Consider the following 19,873-nt stretch of genomic DNA (forward strand, 5'->3'; position numbering starts at 1 on the left):
GCCCCCAGTAACGTCCTTTGGCTGTCAGTTAGCCCTGAAGAGGTCAGGAAGTTGGACTCCGTGGTCTTTGTAAGTTCCTCTCAACTGAACTTCTCTATTTTATGTATTAACACTCCAGAACATTCCTGACGGTCTCTCTGCTGGTCTTACTATTTAGCAAGGACCAAAAACACTTAAAAACTGCCACATCACCCATCACTTATTTAACTCAATTGACCCTGGTACTTTGTGTTACTGCAGCAGGAAGGCTTTCTGTCCCTGGCATCCTCTTTGATACATTTTTAATTCTGAGCTATGCCTCAGATCAGCAGTGAATTACAGGACTGCATTTGGCCTTCATTTCATGGATGCAGCTAGCAACTGTAAAGATTTCCAATCTGCTGTGGTAATTGCTTTCGCATTAACAGTAACATACATCCATGTGTGTCCATTATATCTGAAGAAGCATTCCAATAACTCAGTTATTGCTTTTGTGATCTGAAGATCTTTCTTCTGTTATTTTCCTTCACATTTTGAAAACACAGTTGACCTCACCATTAAGAGAGCGATTGAGAAGAAAAATCTGTTTCACCTTATCCCTCTCATTCATCACTTATATACGAGCCAATAGTAACACTCTGCTCTTCTGGTTAGAGGTGTGCCAAAATCTAGTTTGGGTAATTTCCTGATAGGCAATGTTATTTGCTGACACTTACCAATACCTTAAATGAAGGTTATCATAAAATCATCTTACTGCCTACAAAAGAGTTTGGGCATTTACCTTGTCTTCTTTAAAAAAAACATTGTGTTAGGTCTGCATTTTATGTCACAGATTGTTCTGTTAAGTGTAGTTGAAGGTTTGAAGTCTCCTCGGTAAGTACAGTTCAGATTCACATACTGTGAACATTAAAAAATGTTCATAAAAGCAAAGACTAGCTTTCTTGTAATGAAAGCAAAAGCAAAGATTTCTAGTTATGTTCGATTTTTCTTCTTATTCCAAGAGAGTACTCCTAAACACTCATAAGTGGGGGATTGGTTTTGTTTTTTCAAAAAAAAAAAAAAAAAAGCACAGATACTTCAAAGAATATTTTGTGCATCACGCTTGAGCATATTAAGAGCATGCAACTCCCTCACTGAGAACTACTTATTCCTCCATAAGAAATCACACACACCCCTCACCACCCCGAACTTTGCTAGTGCTGGTAAAGCTCTTTCAGCATCTGAAAAAGCATAGTTTATCAGGCAAACCTCCATACAGCTGGATTTTCTCTTTCTACATATGCTAAGTATTATTCACATTTGGATAACAATGCACAAACATGGAATCAAATTGTGTGAGCTTTCTCACATTTAGATGTTTCTTGCAGCTAACAAATGAAAGTAGCTTAAATCATTTACATTGTAAGAGATCTGAACATTTTTAAGTTGTCAATCACTTTGAATTCACAAACAAAAAGGACTCTTAACCCAATGTGTTAATTTAAAAAAATTCACAATGAAGGATGTAAGACCATATGAAGAACAGTTCTTTCTACAGTAAACAAAAAGCTTCTTGAAAACTGTTTTAAAATTTCCTCTAAAATCCAACCTGCACGCCACTTACAATCACATACCAGAAAAAGGCTAGATACTTGAAATGATTTCCAATTAACATAATTCACTTCCTATTCTAGGCTATTATCATTACTAATAGAAAAATTCTGCAAACTGCAACTATCTGACCAGCACAGCAAGGACACAAACTTTTTTATCCCATAAAATAAATCTACTATCTAGTTTATCTCCACAGCAAATTCTACATTCATTCTGCACATATCCTTTTTATGAGAAGCATGAATTTCGCATACATAAAACGTGTGCAGTTTACATATTCAACGGAAACGTTATCAGCTTATGGGAAACATTCACAAACATTTCATTCTGATGCAAGACAGACTTGATAACGTAATTTCTTTGAAGGCGTAGTGTATTCGCTGTTTCAGAACTTCACCAACGCATGCTTGTAGTCTGTATGCTAAACATTCATTTAAGGAAACCCCATTGGCAGCAAAACTACCCAGTGCTGTTTTAGCCAACAAACAGACAAGTTACTCTGAATGCTTACTATACTATGATCTATTCTACTACCCATGGTTTTCTGAAAAAAACACAAAGAAAAGAAAAAAAGACCACACAATGCACACACGACAAACACACTAACCCCAGATGTCTGCTGGGAATACTGAACAGCCTGCTGTAAGCAATCCAGGAGATTCCTAGAGTACGTTGAGGATAACTTCCAGGTCCAGGTATTGGACAAACCAACGAGAGAAGAAACATTACTCGACCTGGTGCTCACCAACACAGATGAGCTCATTAAAGAGGTGAAGACTGGAGGCAGTCTGCGCTGCAGCGACCATGCCCTTGTTGAGTTTGTGATCTTGAGGAATATGAGCCTGGCAAAGAGCAAAGTCAGGACCCTGAACTTCCAAAGAGCAATCTTCAACTATTTAAAGACCTAGTGGACAAGATCCCCTGGAACACTGTCCTTAGGGACAACAGAGCTAAGAAGAGCTGGCAGCTCTTTAAAGATGTTTTCCTTAGAGCACAAGAACTCTCCATCCCCTTGCGTAAAAAAGTGGGCAGGGAGTGCAGACAACCGGGATGGCTGAGCAAGGACCTGCTGGTCAAACTGAGGCACAAGAAGGAAATTCGCAAGCAGTAGAAGCAGGGACATGTGGCCTGGGAAGAGTACAGGGATGCAGTCCAGATGTGCAGAGATGGGATCAGGAAAGCCAAGGCACAGATGGAACTGAGCTTGGCAAGGGATGCAAAGAACAGGAAGGGATTCTATAGATACATTACTCAGAAAAGAAAGTCCAAGGAGAGTGTACCCCCTCTGATGGATGAGAAGGATGAACTGGTAACGACAGAAATGGAGAAGGCTGAGGTACTCAACAACTTCTTCACACCTCAGTCTTCACTGCCAGTCAGGCTTCCCAAGTCTTTTGTTTCCCTGAACCCATAGATGGAGACTGGGGTAGCAAAGTCCCACCCACTGTAAGAGAAGAGCAGGTTTGAGACCATCTGATGAAACTAAACACATACAAGTCCATGGGGACTGATGACATACATCAGGTGAAGTCCCTGGTGACTGGAATAAGGGAAGCATCACTCCCATTTTTGAAGAGTAGAAAGGAGGACCTGGAGAACTACAGACCAGTGAGCCTCACTTCTGTCTGGCAAGATCATGGAACAGATCCTCCTGGAAGCAATGTCAAGGCACATGCAAGACAAAGAGGTGATCCAACACAGCCAGGATGGCTTCACCAAGGGCAAATTGCACCTGACCAATCTGGTGGCCTTCTATGATGGAGTGACTGCATCAGTTAACAAAGGGAAGACCAACCAATGTCATCTACTTGGACTTCTGTAAGGCCTTCGACACAGTCCCATGTGACATCCTGGTCTCCACATTGAAGAGATATGAATTTGAAGAGCGGACCATTCAGTGGATAAGGAAATGGCTGGATGATTGCACCCAGAGAGTGACAGTCAATGGCTCTATGTCTAAGTGGAGGACAGTGATGAGTGGCGTACCTCAGGGGTCTGTCCTGAGACCAGTATCGTTTAGTATCTTTATCAGTGACAGACAGTGGGATTGAGTGCATCCTCAGCAAGTCTGCAGAGGACACTAAGATGAGTGGTGTTGTTGATACAACAGAAGGAACAGGATGCCATCCAAAGTGACCTGGACAAGCTTGAGAACTGGGACCATGTGAACCACATGAGGTTCAACAAGTCCAAGTGCAAGGTGCTGCACCTGGGTCAGGGCAATCCCAGGCATGAGCACAGACTGGGAGAAGAACTCAGAGAGCAGTCCTGCAGAGAAGGACTTGGGGGTTCTGGTGGATGAAAAGCTCAACATGAGCCAGCAGTGCACCTGCAGCCCAGAAGGCCAACTGCATCCTGGGCTGCATCAACAGAGGGGTGGCCAGCAGGTGGAGGGAGGTGATTGTGCCCCTCTGCTCTGTCCTCGTGAGGCCCCACCTGTAGCACTGCATCCAGGTCTGAGGCCCCCAGCACAAGAAGGATGTGGATGTTCAGTCTACAGAAGAGAAGACTCCAGGGGGACCCCATCGCAACCTTCCAGTACTTAAAGGGGACTTAAAAAAAAAATAGATGGAGAGCAACTCTTTGCTCAATCAGTTAACAGGAAAAAGGGGGAATGGTTTTTAACTAAAAGATGGGAGATTTAGATTATACGTTAGGAGAAAATTTGCCTGGCAGCAAAGGACCTGGGGGTGCTGGTCAACAGCTGGCTGAAATGAGAGCATCAGAGACAGTGGGGCTAGCAGGACAAGGAGTGTGACTGTCCCCTTGGTACTGGTAAGACTAGACCTCAAATACTGGTCTCAGGTTTGAGACCTTCACTACAAGAAGGGTACAGGGTTGCTGTAACACATTCAGAGAAGAGCAGCAAAGCTGGTGAAGGGACTAGGAAACAAATGAGTTCAAATGAGTTCTCTCAAACATCCCTCTCCTGAAGTGTTTAAAACTCATCAGTTTCAATAAAGTTCAATAGAGTTCAACTTTTTGTGAAAATGGGACTTAGGGAGAGAAAAGAGATCCAGAAGAGTATTCTTGCAAGCAAAGCTGCAGTTTCACTAAATTGTTTTATTTAGACACTGGAGAATTTGTACAAATGAGATCATTAGCTATGTAAAAAATTACAAAAAGTTTTCATTAAACTTCACACCTTATCAGATACATATGATCAAACAATGAGATACATGGAAGCCAGAAAAGGCTTTATTCCTCACAGACCAGAAGTTAGGGGGAAGTGACAGCATTTTAAGAGGGTGTTCACCCTCTATTCCTTTTTAAAAGAGGAAGTTCTGTGAAGTTCTAGAAAGCTAAAATTAGATACACGCTACAGGAGAAAACTGCTTTATTTTAGGAATTACTACTGTTCACATCGGTTGAAATATTTTTAATACTGTCTTACGAATGAAGTGTGTTCAAACATTCAAATAAAACAAAAGATGTGAAATAAAAATTCCTTCTCAGAATTCTCATCTGAGATCAAATTTTAGGTGTCAGACCACCACCTTTCAGAAGACCATTAATGTGCCTTTGCTTTATATTCTTCAACTGAGTCTTATTTGTCAGATTTGAAAAAGCAGGTGCTGCTCTTGTGACTTCTCCAAAACAAACAATGGTTGTTTAACTGATGACCAGAGGTTTACTAAACTAGGAGGCTTTTTCCCTTTTCTTCTCTGAAAATTGTAAGCAATTCTACTAAAATTTTCAACAAGATAATAATGCTACCTTGAAGATCTAGTACTTAAGAATTGTCCCCTGCTTTATACGTACATTGTATCTTAAGTGATCCCCACCTCCACCCGCCCAGAATCTCAAGTAACATTTAGACCATGCTGCTATTTAACCTCCTTAATAGTAATAGATGAATAGATTAAAATTAGTATTTAATCAATAAAATTTTGCTGCTCTTTGAAGAGAGGAAGGGAGAAGGACAGTTAACATGAGGCCATCTGGCAGCCAGGTTTGGGCAAGTGCATTCACTGAAAACAATCAAGGAATTGTCATTTTCTTACAGCAAAAATATGGAAAACATGCAAAGTGTAGGTGTGATGTTTACTATTTGCATTGAAACAATGCAAATATTTGAGGATATGACTAGAACCGTGTTACTGTGTTTGTTCTAGTTAAAAAAACTCAGTGCCTACAGCACTGCTTCATGAGAACCTGGTAACGGAATGCAATAAAGCTGTCAAAAGATTTTGCATGCAAATATTTGCTCTATTTTACCTCCAAAACTTGAAGGAGTGGGAGAGGCAGATAAAAAGTTATCTGATGGTGTTTCATATCAGAAACACTGCATTAATAATAAATATCTAGACAGATACTGCATCTGTACAGCACAAGAAAATACCAATTCCTCTGTCCTCACGTATGCTCTACAGATGCAACAAAACAACTGGGTAGGCACAAAGAAAACTGAGGTAAAATTCTTCATCCCCCTAAGTCTCTAATAGCACAGAAAATAAAAGGGGCAACACTAAACTCATCTTATTGGCTGATCAGCATACACCACTGCCAATGTCACCAGTCCACCCTTCTGAAAAAAAAAAAGGCTACTGTTGTAGTCAGTCACTTTTTTTTTTTTTTTTTTAAGAAAATTAGAAGGTCATATTTAGATTCACCATTAACCAAATTCAGTATCCCAATAATCAATTTATTTTCAGGTGTTTTTACAGCTTAAAAAGAAAATGAACATCAGCAGCTTTATCTGACACCAAGTTCTTTACTTGTTCAAGTTCAACTGCAAATGGTACTGTACATGCACAGTAAGCAAGATTCATTATGGAAAATTTGCATCAGCCATATTGTGGTAACAAGACACACTGCAACTACCTGAGCTTCTACCTATCTGAATATGCACATATAATTTATCAAGAGAATAACTGTGAAATAATCCTAGCCAAGCAAATCAAGCTCCTACAGCATGACTTTGACACAACCTTGAAAAACATGTAATCCTAAACGCCATGAGTAAAACAGTTAGATCATAGGTATTTAAAAGTGACCACAGTTTGACTGAGGGGAAAGAAAAACAAAAAGCATCATGATGGTCTGCAGGTTAAAAAAAACTGCTTTATGCTGTTCTGTTGGACACTACGGAAAATATATACCACTATAAAAGGTTAATTGTTATCAGATTTATTAACAGAATTCAGTGATTCAACAGTATTTTCAGACGTATTTTAATATGCAATCTTTGCAGGTAAACTGAGAATTTCCTATGTTTGAAAACCCCATATCAGACTAACAGTTTTTATGAATTACTCTATCTGAGGTCAATATAGGCTATACTGAGTATAAAAATGAGCATCTGAATGTGCTGGAGAACAATACAGTCAAAACTTAATGTACAACATGTATGCAGAAATAAAATGATTTTTTGTTTGTATTCCAAATTTCTGATTGTTTAACATTTCTCATAAGGTGTAGGGCATAGGACACACTGACAAGGAATTACGTTGAAAGAGATCCTCCTGAACTGAGCTAGCATATATAAGTAATAACGACAGCTTACTGACAGTTTTACACAAAATGAATAAAAATTCCACGTATCTTGCTACAGAAAGGACAAGAAATAAATCATTCAGCAAGTAGGACACCAGATCAGGCCAGATGTTTATGGGACTTGCACTGCGTCACACAAATATTGGCTCTGATCCAAAACAGAAAATTAGGACAGAGTAGTTCTACTAATAAGAGTGCTCTACCTAACTTCACAATAATTTATTGGAATTTATCACACAGTGAACTTATAGCTAGAGTTGGAGACCTTAAATTGCTAAAAATCTCTAGCAACACACTGCATTGTACTTAGCACTTTGTACTTAAAAAGCACAGAACTGCATTACATTAAATAAAGTCAAAAATCATATAACCTCAAATGGTCAATTAGAGTATATCTCCTCTTGGTAGGTGTATTATAAATGCAGGAAATGATTACAAGTCAGATACTACCCTTAAATTACCACATTTTAAAAAACAGCATCCAAAACACACACCTTGTGGTGTTCTACAACCTACAGCATCCTCGCTGATTAAGCACTGACATCAGCAGAGAAGCTGCTGCTTGCTAGAAGCATTGTTCACCACTGCAAAGTGCAGAGCAGAAAAAATTATTCCTTAAATCCATTCCAAATACATTTTCCATCCTCTCCAAAGAACTCCATCTAAACTACAAAATGGTTTTGTTTTTTTTTAAATATTCAGCATACCTGCCGAAGTACATTTTCACAGATAAAACTCCATAAATCTGACTAACACAATCACAGTTTCAGTGACTAATAGGCACAGATAATATACTCACAGGGTTAATTTGGTTAACTTCAGGTAAGTAAATATATTCCTTATACAAAAATAATTGCTTCTTCTTTCACTCTTCTTTTTCCACCGCACAACAAAAAGACAGAAGAAAAGCATACAGAGAAAACAGACTATTTCACTTCTCAGCATCCATGACGTTTCATTAATGAGTTATCAAGCAAAAAGAATAAGAGAATAAAAGTTCACAAGCCAGCAGCTGGCATCGCAGGCACTCTCCATTGCTGAATTTAAAAGAAATGTCAGAGTGGCAGCAGCTACAGTCAATGCTGGAAGCTGATGCCTCTGCAGGAAGAGGATGCTGGGAGATTTTCCCAATCTGTGCTGCAGCCTAATTCTAATCCATCACTCCTAACTGCAAGGAGAAAATGGAGACAGGAGGAACACAAAGTGATTTATATTTAAAGACAAAAAGGGAGTTGCCACAGCATTCCCTGAGTAATTTTACCATCTTTTAAGTCAGACAGAAACAGACAAGTATACTAATGCAACCGCAGTAAAAATAGAACAAACACACAGGAATTGATAGCAAACAGCACTGAAGAAAAGTAACTGTCTCATATTTGATTTTCATTATTTATGTAGTCCTCAAGCAAATCAACATGGTTTTATTAACCCTCTGACACTTTTTCCCTGGAAATTCAAGTTTTTACTTAAAATCCCATGAGCAAAATGAAATAGCAGCTAACGTAACAGTTAATAATAACAGCTAACATATATCAGTTATCTTCATGAATATCAGTACCAATGGGAGAAAGTAAGAGTCAGAAGCAAAACGGCTGCAACAGGAATAGTTTCATCCCCTTGGTCTAATCTCTCCAGATGAGAGAAAGGGAAAGCTCAGCACATGGGAGCTAAGCGGCAGTAAATTAAACTCTGTCCTCTGTTGTTACCTTCTAAAATTAAAGCTAAAGCACCTAGGCTAAAGGTTATGTGTTCATAATTATGTCTACTGTCACGAACTGAGCTTTACTCACAAAAAATCATCAGGAAAAGCCTTTAAAACGATGCAGGAAACCGTAGGTTTGCATTTACTAAAGTTTACCATTTCAGATGGGTGCTAATTTTAAGTGATACTTCAAGGCTATCTATTTAAACAATTTACTTTTCAAAATATAAATAAGAATGCATTTTGCATCACACAAATATTGGCACACAAATACACACGCGCATCACAGACATAGAGGTGCAACGTATTTTCTAAAACACTGGAGGCAACCAAGGGATCTGATTAGACAAATCAGACAACACAAAGGACTTTAGTAATGCGTGTAAGTAATAGGGCTTTCTCAACCAGAAAAACGAAAAAAACAGGAGTTTTGGCTCAGTGAAGCATAGGCAGTGAATGAAGTCACTCATGCCAAGCATCCATAATGAAGAAAATAGAAATCATTGTTTTAATACCTACCATTCTGACATTAACTTCCAAGCCAGCAATGGCTAGTTTATAGATTCTTCTGATCACCTGATTCCACCACAGTTATGAGCAATTCCACAAGCTCACCATCAAGCTACCCTGAAACACCCAGAGGGTCACAACATGCCATTGCCCGCCTAACTAACCCACAGTGTAACCATGTGCTTATTGAACTATTTCACTTAGCAGGTCAGGATCTCCAACCAAATACAATTCTGTTGCCAGCCCAGTTTCACATCTCTACTGTTCTACAAATCCGAATGACACAATGCAATACCAGTTCTCTGATCTCCCTAGTTACACAATGCAACAGTAGAGGGAATGTGGTGTTTTGTTTCTCATGTAAACACAAATTAAACTAGAGTAATTTTATACGCTGTGGCTGATTAAGCACTTTCACACCTGAAACTTCCATGCAAACCCAATTTCTTAAAATAAGTTGAATTTCCCAAAGTTTGAAGTATAAGACTGAAACTATTTAGAGTTCAAAGACTTCTTCCCTGCATAATAGTATCCTGAAGATGTCAAACTGTTCATTGGGCTGCACCAAAACAGACACAACCACTTGTAGGTACATGTGCTACTCTAGGGTTTGCAAGGCAGAGATGAAACTGACAGCTGCCTTGACTAATACAACTTACTGACAACAGCAACCTTGAAATCAGGATGTTTCCACCTTCTCCCTGAAGTTGTTCCTGATAGCATTAAAGACCAAGGATCTCTGAGCTCTCCACCACACAACTTGGAAATAGCGTTTATGTGTATTGTCACTAATTCCATTATCATTATTTGAGGCAGGGAGAGAGGACGTGGCAGGAATTCTCTCACCTCGACTGCATGTTAGAGATAAGACAGTCCTGAATCAATGTTGAGTAGCCACATAAAAATCTACCCAGTTCACAAAGAATACGAACCATGTCCTGTCTTAAATTTAGGCCATGTTTGAGACCTCAGAAAACACCTCCCCGTAAAAGCTGAGAGAGACAGGAGCCACTTTCCACAAAAATGCAGCAACTTCCTTTAACTGATAAAAACTAGCCTTCCACCTGCAGATATCAAAAAATGTTTTCCTGGGATTACCTAAAAAAAAAAAGCACAGACACACACAAGCTGCTTACACAAGCCACCTTCACAACTGCTTCCCAAAATTTTCTAACACAGTTTTCAATTATCTGTCAAAAGAAGAAAAACACTATTATAGATCAGAGAGCGGTTTTTAATAGTTTAAAATAAAACATGTGGCAGATCTGGTTTTCAGTTCTCATTTCCTAAGAAGGATCATCCTTCTCAATATTTGAAGAAGTTATAACCTACAAGTTTTTATTTTTCCATCTGTTTATGAGTCAGAGCTCATCTTTTCATTTCTTTATTCAAAGTAGTCATGATTCAAAAATTGTGACACCAGTTCGTGAACACAACTAAGTACTCTGAGATCACAGATTGATCACATAACTGTAGAAAATGAGGAAAGAATATTCACATAACTCAGTCCAGCACAATATAAAAAAAACACAAAAAAAATTTCAGTATAAATCCTTTACCACAGAACTGCCTGTGGTAGTTACATCCCTTTCAAAGTCCCTGAAATATTCAAAGAAGGCAACTCTTGAACTGGATGACTGCAGACTATCACTGCAGTCTTCATTAAAGCACAGGATAAGATAAACACTAATTTCCCAAAAGCAATTTAAAGAGATAACATATGGATGTGATCAGCAGATCACACATTCTAACTCTCTAACATCAAAACTAACACAATAGGCTCCAGAAGTCTATTATTATCCAGAAGTCACCAGGAACCCCTGACCTAAACAGAGTATGTGGGTTTACTACCGTGGTGTTAATTTGTTTTTCATGGAAGAGCTAACCACAAGCAGCTACCCAAACATTTAGCCTCAGTGAAGACAAGCTTCTTTTGGCCAGCACTGAGTCATATAAAATAGGCTGTTCCATCCTTCTGCACGGGAACCTTTCAGCGAAGGCTTGCAAGGAAGAATGGCATGGGAGAGATGCAGAGCTTTGGGAAGTTCTGTGCAGAATGTCCCAGAGTGCTCCAGCATCATGCTTCCCCTTCAAGCCGTTGACGGTTCAGACTGCAGAGTTCGGTTTGAGGGATTTTTTTGTTGTTTGTTTGTTTGTTCCTGGTTTCCCCCACACACGCCTTTTAAGAAACTACGGACACACGGAATTGCACGTTTCAAAGTCACCAGAAGACACCCAAACAAAAATTTGTAAAATGTGCCCTGAAAGCATCGACTGAAATACAACAAACAAGTCTTACACTTGAGGCAAAAGGTTTAGTTGCAATAAACACAGAAGAATTAACAATATAATTATCACCCACTCAGAACTCCTCAAACTTACAGAACTGTTGGGGGTAGAGGATTAGTCAGATTAGTCTGTTTTCTTGACTACTGCTGTTCAAAATCTTGATACTGACAACATAAAGTAGTTAGTGTATCATATTTGCACAGCTATGAAAATATTATTTACTGGATACAAAAATCACCTTTACAGGACTACTTTTTTCCTTGCCTTGAGGACCAAGCATAAGAAAATATAACTTTGATAACAAGTTGTCATCACTGTTTCTCACCATCTTAAGACAATGTGAGAATATGAATTCAGGCATATGGAGGTAAAGATTGTTCTCACAAGTTTTTGGCTCCCAGAACTCAAATTTGAATTTAGGGTCACTTCCTCAGCTGTTCAGTTTCCTAAACTGACAACACACACACATGTGCAGGTATAACCGAAATCTTAACTACACTTCTGAGATTACAAGGATAACCTGCTCTAACTTCCTTAAACACTTCTGGCCCTTAATCTATCACCCCAGTAATACCACACAGAGCTGCTTTGGTAGGATCAAGGATTAACAGAATCCAGCTTTGGGTAGGAAAAGGAAATGCAGAAGAGAAATGGTAATACAGCAGTAAAATATCAGCATTTCTGCTAAAAAAAAAAATACAGAAAATCCTATGAATTCCATTATTCATCAAAACTCGTTTGTCTGCTTCTCTTTGGAATTGTAGCTTAGATCTTTCCCCTATTTCGTTTTTGAACTGTATTCACAGGAGATTTCACTGTCTTTCCAGCTCTCCCACCAATGCCACAACTGGAGGTCTGATGTCAGAATTTTCTGTACAAATAGCGCAACATGAAGGTGGCCACTTTATATGAACTGTTTTCATCAGCCAGGCAGACAACTACATTTCTTCCCAAAGACAACTACCAGTAATCATCTATAACACATACCCAGCCAGTTACCATAGTATAGTTACTGTAAATGTTATTCACAGAATCATTAAGGTTGGAAAAGACGTTCAAGATCATCTGGTCCAACCATCACCCTACCATCAATGTCACCCACTAAACCACGTCCCTAAGCACCCAGTCCAACCTTCCTTGAATACCCCCAGGGACGGCAATGCCACCATTAATTAATGTAAAGGGGCAAGATGGTGTTTTCAAAGAAAAAGACTGCACACCAACTAGACTACAGGAAAGTATGATAATTTGATGGTAACCTATTCCTGTCACATACTAATGAAATTTTAAGGAAAAATTAGTAAAATGAAACGAGAAAATTAAAATATAACTGACAGAGCATTTAAGTTCCTAACAAGTGTAAAACTTCAGAGAAGACATACAAAAAACCAGCAATGACAAGGTTAATACAAGATTAAGCATAATATGGTTAAAAACTAGAAAGAGCACATACCTTTTAGTCATCTTGTAGAAACAAAGATGAAATAACTTCCAAAATAATAATCTGACAACAGAAAACATGGATCTCCGTATTCAATAGAAGGAATTTCTGAATAATTCAGGGCAAAATTAACATAGCAGAAATACATAAGAAAAAAATTGCAGAATTTGGTAATTACCTTGTTCACTAAGGTTAGAATTGTATTTGAGTTTTTACATAATAAAATTCAGATACTAATGAAATATTTTAGGAAGAAAAAAGGATAAAACAAATCTTTTCTATCTATACATCTTTTTGAGCCTGTAGATCCTTGCCAGGTAATAGAATTAAGTTACCTTATAAAACAGACATACAACACTTGAAGTAAGCCAACACTCAGGTGGAAACATGCTGATACGTTCGGTAAGTAGCAGCTTAGCACCACAAAACTTAATTATTGGAAAAGGCTTGAACTTCAAAAACAGAAAAATCTATTTTTCTCAAGTTATTGAGTTATTTTACTACAGGGGATGCCAGTACAGAAGTAGTGCAGAATTAACACTACCACATACTGGCAAAATTTAGTTTCACACTGATCCCAGCTGTCCTCTTTGTAAGGTTGAATATGCTACATCAAAAATTATGGCAAAGACAAATACTGACAAAAACTTAATAGCTAGATTTGACAGAGTGAATAATAAGTGAAATTCTACTGCTTGCTTTAAGCAAAATTGCAGACTGTCTGTAACAGCCTTACTTTGACTTTAGCACCAGTGAGTAAAGAATTATGTTTACACTTAATGATCCCTCCACGCTTCTAATAAAACCAAGAAATTTGTGATCATTCCAAAAATTGTCAGAGTTGCTGAGTATACATACAGTACCTAATACAAGTAAAAGACCACAAAAGAGTCTAGATAAATAATCTAATCCATTTAGACAATCGGAGCAAAGACTGATTGCCTCCTGGACTGGTCCCTCAGTTACAGCAGCCAGCACTAGAGATTTAGGGAAGGATTTTAACCTCTTAAGATAACTCTTTGGTCTTTTAGCATCTAACCTACACAACCTACCTGTAGTTAAGCAATAATAATAATAGTAATATGGAAAGACAGCCAGTTAAAGAGAAGTTAAATTAGTAAAATTGTGTGCTATTATTTACTGGAGCAACATACAGAGTACTGTTCCTTTATAAATATTTTATGTGACTGGTGTACAAGATATCATGATGACAGGTCCCACTTCTTGATTTAGAGAATTCTAAAAGAGTTAAGTTGATCTGATATACTTCGAATAAGCTCCTTCCTTGTAAGTAAACATAAAAAGCCCTTATATATAAAAGAATCTACCAAAAAAAAGGTTAATTTCAGCTAAATTCAACTGGGTATAATCAAACTGCAATAAGCCACTCAAACAAATGCCAGATATATTGTCACAGGGCTGTAACAATTTAACTTTCTTATCTGATTAAAAGAGATTGAAACATTGATACATTAGAAAAATCTGAAAGGAATTTTATCAACAGCAAAATCAAAAAGCTAGATACAGCTTCCCAAAATGTTGAGCCTCCAGTACAATGAAGTGAACAAGCATTCACTGTTTCAATGCAGTAATGCTTTCAAACTTCTATTACTGTATTAGTAACAGAAAGAAACACCATTAATTCTAGACAGATTAAGGTGAAAAATAACAAGTATAGCACTAGATTTGGGAAAAGCTTCCTTTAGGCAACTTATCAGTATAATTTGAAAACTAAAACCAAACAATTTCAAGGAAAACAAGATTAAAAGCTTTCAGGAAAAGTCCCAAACAGAAAAGTCTGAAGGCTTACTTTTTGTAGTTCTTATGCACATTGTTTAAATAGCTGTACCTTTTGAAGAATTTGAGACAGGAAAGAGTCTAAGTGATGAATGCTGCCCAGATACAAAATATACGTATTTCTACATAATCCCCAGAACTGCAAAGCAGCTAATTATCTAAACACCAAGCAAGTCATCAGCAGCAAATATTTCAAATGAGATTGTCCTATTCTTATTGCTTAAATCCTCACAAACTGAGCAGTCTTCTCAACGAGCCTCATTTTCTGCAGAAATAACGTACACGGTTATGCCAACTGTCTGGTCATGCTCTTAATATCTTAGCCTATTGGACAGTTTCAATCAACTAAATTTGACAAATAAGCCGTAAATCCAAGAGATAATTAAAATCAACACCTAGATAGTGTAGAAATACCTGAAATATGTACCTACTGACAGAAAAGCTACAGAACCATAATTGGCTGTTTTGTTGGCCTGCTGAAAAATGTAACTACTATCCAGAAGCAAGGAAGATTCAGATGCAGGTGGGGGAAGGAGAGATATCTAGGACATGTGCAGGGAAAGCTCGAGTCACCTGACAGGGGCAGGTGTAGGTTCCTAAGACATAAGGACATAAGGCTCAGTTCAGCAGAATTGGGCATGAGCACTATCACCTACGATGAACACAGAATCCAGAAGAAAGTAACAACAGAAATGCTGAAGACTCACTGTGGCCATTAGCAACCAACAGAACATTTAAGGGTAAAGTAAAAGCTGACATTCAAAGTCATTTTAATGACTTGCTAATGACTTACTAAATACTTACTAAAGCTAATGCTTTTCAAAAATCTTGCAAAGCTTTAATCAGTTTCCTTTTCCTTCTTCTATGTATTATGGTTAAGAATTTACAGGCCTTTTACACTATTGACTAACCAAAGCCTACAACAACTTCCCTACCTGCAAAAATTTGATGAAAGCAACTCAAAGTCAGTAATATTGTGTGAAAGTAACAAAAGCTCTTCCATATCACAGGTCTCTACAGTCCTCTGATACAGAAACACTTCGAATTCTGTTTTCCATTAATATTACAGCAGTTGAATTAAAATTTCTAAGCCAGACTGAAAAAAATGATAGTCTTAGTAGTTTGGAAGGACAGTGCTGTTCAGACATATATTCTTGACATCCTCTGTCAGTTAACCACTAACAAATGGAACAAACTGCAGATCGAAACTACTTAAATGGAGCTCCAAATTTTTCTTCCAAAGAGGAAGAATTAAAAATTAAAACAAAACAAAAAAAAAAACACTACAGGATTTCATATCAATTTTAAAACACAAATTGTAAAAATTGGAATAATCATAAAGAATTTAGAAACAAGCACAGAAAACTAGAAATATTTATTCTCTCAAACATTACTAGCACTTTCACTTATACTATCTGTCAGTTTAAAAATGCACTCAAAAAATAAAGGCATTCAGAATCTGATGCTGGAAACTCACGTAATCGTTTGTTAATCTAAACGTCCTGTTGGGTTTCTGAGTCCTATTGCTTCTTTCCTTTCAATCAACTAATATGAAAGCACATGCCTCTTCTACAGTATTATTTAAAAGCTGTCTGTTTGGGGACACACCTGAGCAGCATTTATGAGTCTTAACATTCAACATAAGATTAAAGCACAGTGCATTTCAGTAGGTATCTTTTTCAACATTTACAGAAAGTGAGGTCTTTACTGGTTCAGTAGCCTGCCAATCAGTGAGACAGGTTAATCCCTGCAGTATTTCAAGGTTAAAGTTGGTGACTTATATTCACGTTAATCAACCAACCAAAGAAATAGAAGACATTCCATGAAGAACATTTAGCTCACAAATGCATATCTCACAACAGGTCAATGAGATAGGCTTCCAAAGGATGACATATACTGCCCTTATCATCTATGGAAGTTTTACTACATCTAGTTCAGCTTATTTTAACAACCTATGCAATCAACTCAAATCCCGCAGGATACTTTCAGAGTCTGTTCAAATGCCACTCTTACAGAACCTACGTAACCCAAGTTTTTTGATGTAGCTGTTCCCTAAATTGAAACAGTTCCTGAGATGTGAAGATGAATTTATGTTTTCTACAAAAACAATACTAAAATAATCAGATTCATTATAATGACATTATCTTTTAGAAAAATGACTAAGAGCTCAGTGAATGCAGTTAGTCACACTGTGCTTTCTCCTAGGGTTGAAAAATAAGAGCTGTTTTAATACAACACAGACTTGCCAGCTCTTTTCCTTTCCTAATAACCCATTTAAGATAGATAATAAGTCTCATTTTGTGATCTCTCTAATGCTACCTCACAAGAACTGCAGGTGGCCCTATGCTACTGAAACAGAGTAAACTAAAGGCTGTGAAATCTGAACAAATGCAAAAATTGTTTTAGAATACACATCCACCAGAATCAATCAACAATGTAACAGCACAGGGATAGTATTTTTGGCCAGTAGAAGACAGCAGCCACGACTGCTCCTGTCCTACTAATATCCTCTCTACCACCCTACAGGAGGACAAGACATTTACTCTTTTACATAACGGTTTAATACAGGCAGAAGTAATACTAGCAAGAAGAAACTAACATCAGTCTAACTTCTATAGCTGTAATAAGTCTCTCTATGCGGCAGCTATGAGCACTGAAGATATACAAAAAAATTATCAGAGTTTTGCATATCAATAATAAATATCCATGCCCAGGTCTAACATCAACAAAAACAATGAAATAACCTTGTCATGGAATTGAGTGAGTGCTGGATAAATATGTTCAAAGTAAATATTAGATTCACTTTCTCTCCTCTCCCTGGGGAAGCAAGGGCCAAAGAAAGAAGTTATCTAATCATACAGCACCTGGTAGTGAGCCAAAGGAAGAAAAAGTGATCATTAACACGAAAAAGTTCTTGACACTAATGTATAAGATTCTTCTTCATTTCCTTCTGACTCCAGGAAGGTAAACATTACATTTTTCATATAGAGGGCATACCTTACTACTCTAGGTATTATACAAATGCTTCATCATTAAATCTAATGCCTGAGAAGTGACTATACCTAACTTCATCAGGAAAAAAATACCTGTGCAGCAGTTGGTGTAGCAATCTACATTCAAAAGTCTTGCTTTGATGGTCCTATCATCTGAAGTTTTTCCAGTAATGCTAAGTTATGATTTTTCACCATACAAAAATTTGCCTATAGCTGTCAGTATGCAACCAAGTTACTACATTTATTATTATTTTTTTAATATTCTTTACAACTTTCACATTTGTTGACAAGTACTTTATCATATCCATCAACCTAATTACACTCCCCCTTCCCAACTCTTGGGATTTTAACTGCTCTGGAAAACATGAATGCAGTCAGTGCATAAAAAAGCTATACTGCCCTGAGAAATGTGTGTATAGAACTTTATTGCTGTATAAATAGTTTTAAAAATATTTGTCTTTATTAAAAATGTTACTTACACAGGGATGTTTTCAAAGGCATCTTCAAAATTTTCCTGGAAAAGAAAAAAACTGTTTTAATTAAATGTGTACGCATATTTTGGGACTCTTTCTGTAAGATGTCAAAAAGTTACCTTTACCAGGCAGTGTTTATTATGCAACATACAGTAATACTCAGAATATTCATAGCCTACTGGCTTTCCCTTATGGTTTCACTACAAATCATCACCCAAACAGATACATTTCCTATGGGCCTACTGTATCACATTACAGTCGTAAGTTAAACACAGACGATGACTTCTTCAGACTCACAAACTTCCACCATGTAAACTTCTAAGAGGAATACGGGCTTACGCCTCCACAATTTCTGCAGCACATCTAATGCATTCAGGATGCACTAGCTTACCTGCACAGAAAAAACAGTGTATAAAGTGTTCTGAGCATATAACTGATATGCAGGTTTACCAGAGTACACATGTTAAGTCCAAAACGCATAACAGATAGTGTGCATACACAGTCAACTCAAGCATTAGTAGGGCTTATGCGAACTACTTGGTGCAGACATCAGGATGATGTCTCTTCTTCTTTCAGTTCCAATTAAAACAGAGGAAGAGATACATGAACATAAACTGGTCAGAATGATTCAGATCAAAGGACATCTACTTCTATATCCAGTTTCCAAAATTAGTCTGCAGAGTTGCGTAGCAAACAAAGAACAGAGTAAACGTCTACATCCTTCCATCCACTACGCATTTTCCAGCCATTAGCAGCTTGGGCAATTTCCTGACCTCGTTGTGGTTTGTCCATCTGGTAATTTTCAGGATCTCTCTGTTCCATATACTGATCCAGTCTTTCCTTGTTCATTTTAAATTAGTTACGCCATAACCTCATTAAGGAATTCCACATCCTCGTCTGATATTTACCTTAGAATCATGAATCATTAAGGTTGGAAACAACCTCCAAGATCATCTGCTCCAACCACCAGTATCACCCACTAAACCATGTCTCTAAGCACCAGGTCCAACCCTTCCTTAAACAGGGCACACTGTTGTGGCCAAAGTGCGGGACCCAGCACTTAGCCATGTTGAACATCATCCCATTGGCCTCTGCCCATTGACCCAGCCTGTCCAGGTCCCTCTGCAGAGCCTTCCTACCCTCTGGCAGATGGACACTTCCCCCCAGCTTGGTGTCATCTGCAAGCTTCCTGAGGGAGCACTCAATTCCCTCATCCAAGTCATCAATAAAGATATTAAAGAGGATGGGTCCCAACACCGACCCCTGGGGAACACCACTGGTGACTGGTCACTAGGTGGATTCCACTCCATTCACCACCACTCTCTGAGCCCAGCTGTCCAGCCAGTTAGTAACCCAGCAAAGAGTGTCCCTGTCCAAGCCAGCTTCTCCAGAAGAATACTGTGGGAGACCGTGTCAAAGGCCTTGCTGAAGTCTAGGTACACTACATCAACAGCCTTTCCCTCATCCATCAGGCGGGTCACCTGGTGATAGAAGGAGATGAGGTTGCTCAGGCAGGACTTGCCTTTCATGAACCCATGCTGACTGGGCCTGATCCCCTGGTGGTCCTGCATACACTGCGAGACTGCATTCAAGATGACCT

General features: G+C 38.1%; 1 protein-coding gene across 1 annotated transcript in view; it reads right to left on the reverse strand.

Annotated features, from left to right (window-relative positions):
• The window catches only part of TTC39B (tetratricopeptide repeat domain 39B), a 73,369-nt gene that overhangs the window by 33,198 nt on the left and 20,298 nt on the right, over positions 1–19,873 (reverse strand). Inside the window, exon 2 of the mRNA XM_035569733.2 lies at positions 18,280–18,314. Within this exon, the coding sequence (XP_035425626.1) occupies positions 18,280–18,314 (35 nt within the window). The remainder of the gene's footprint in view (positions 1–18,279; positions 18,315–19,873) is intronic.

The sequence above is a fragment of the Cygnus atratus genome, chromosome Z (assembly GCF_013377495.2).
Source record: "Cygnus atratus isolate AKBS03 ecotype Queensland, Australia chromosome Z, CAtr_DNAZoo_HiC_assembly, whole genome shotgun sequence".
NCBI lineage: Eukaryota > Metazoa > Chordata > Aves > Anseriformes > Anatidae > Cygnus > Cygnus atratus.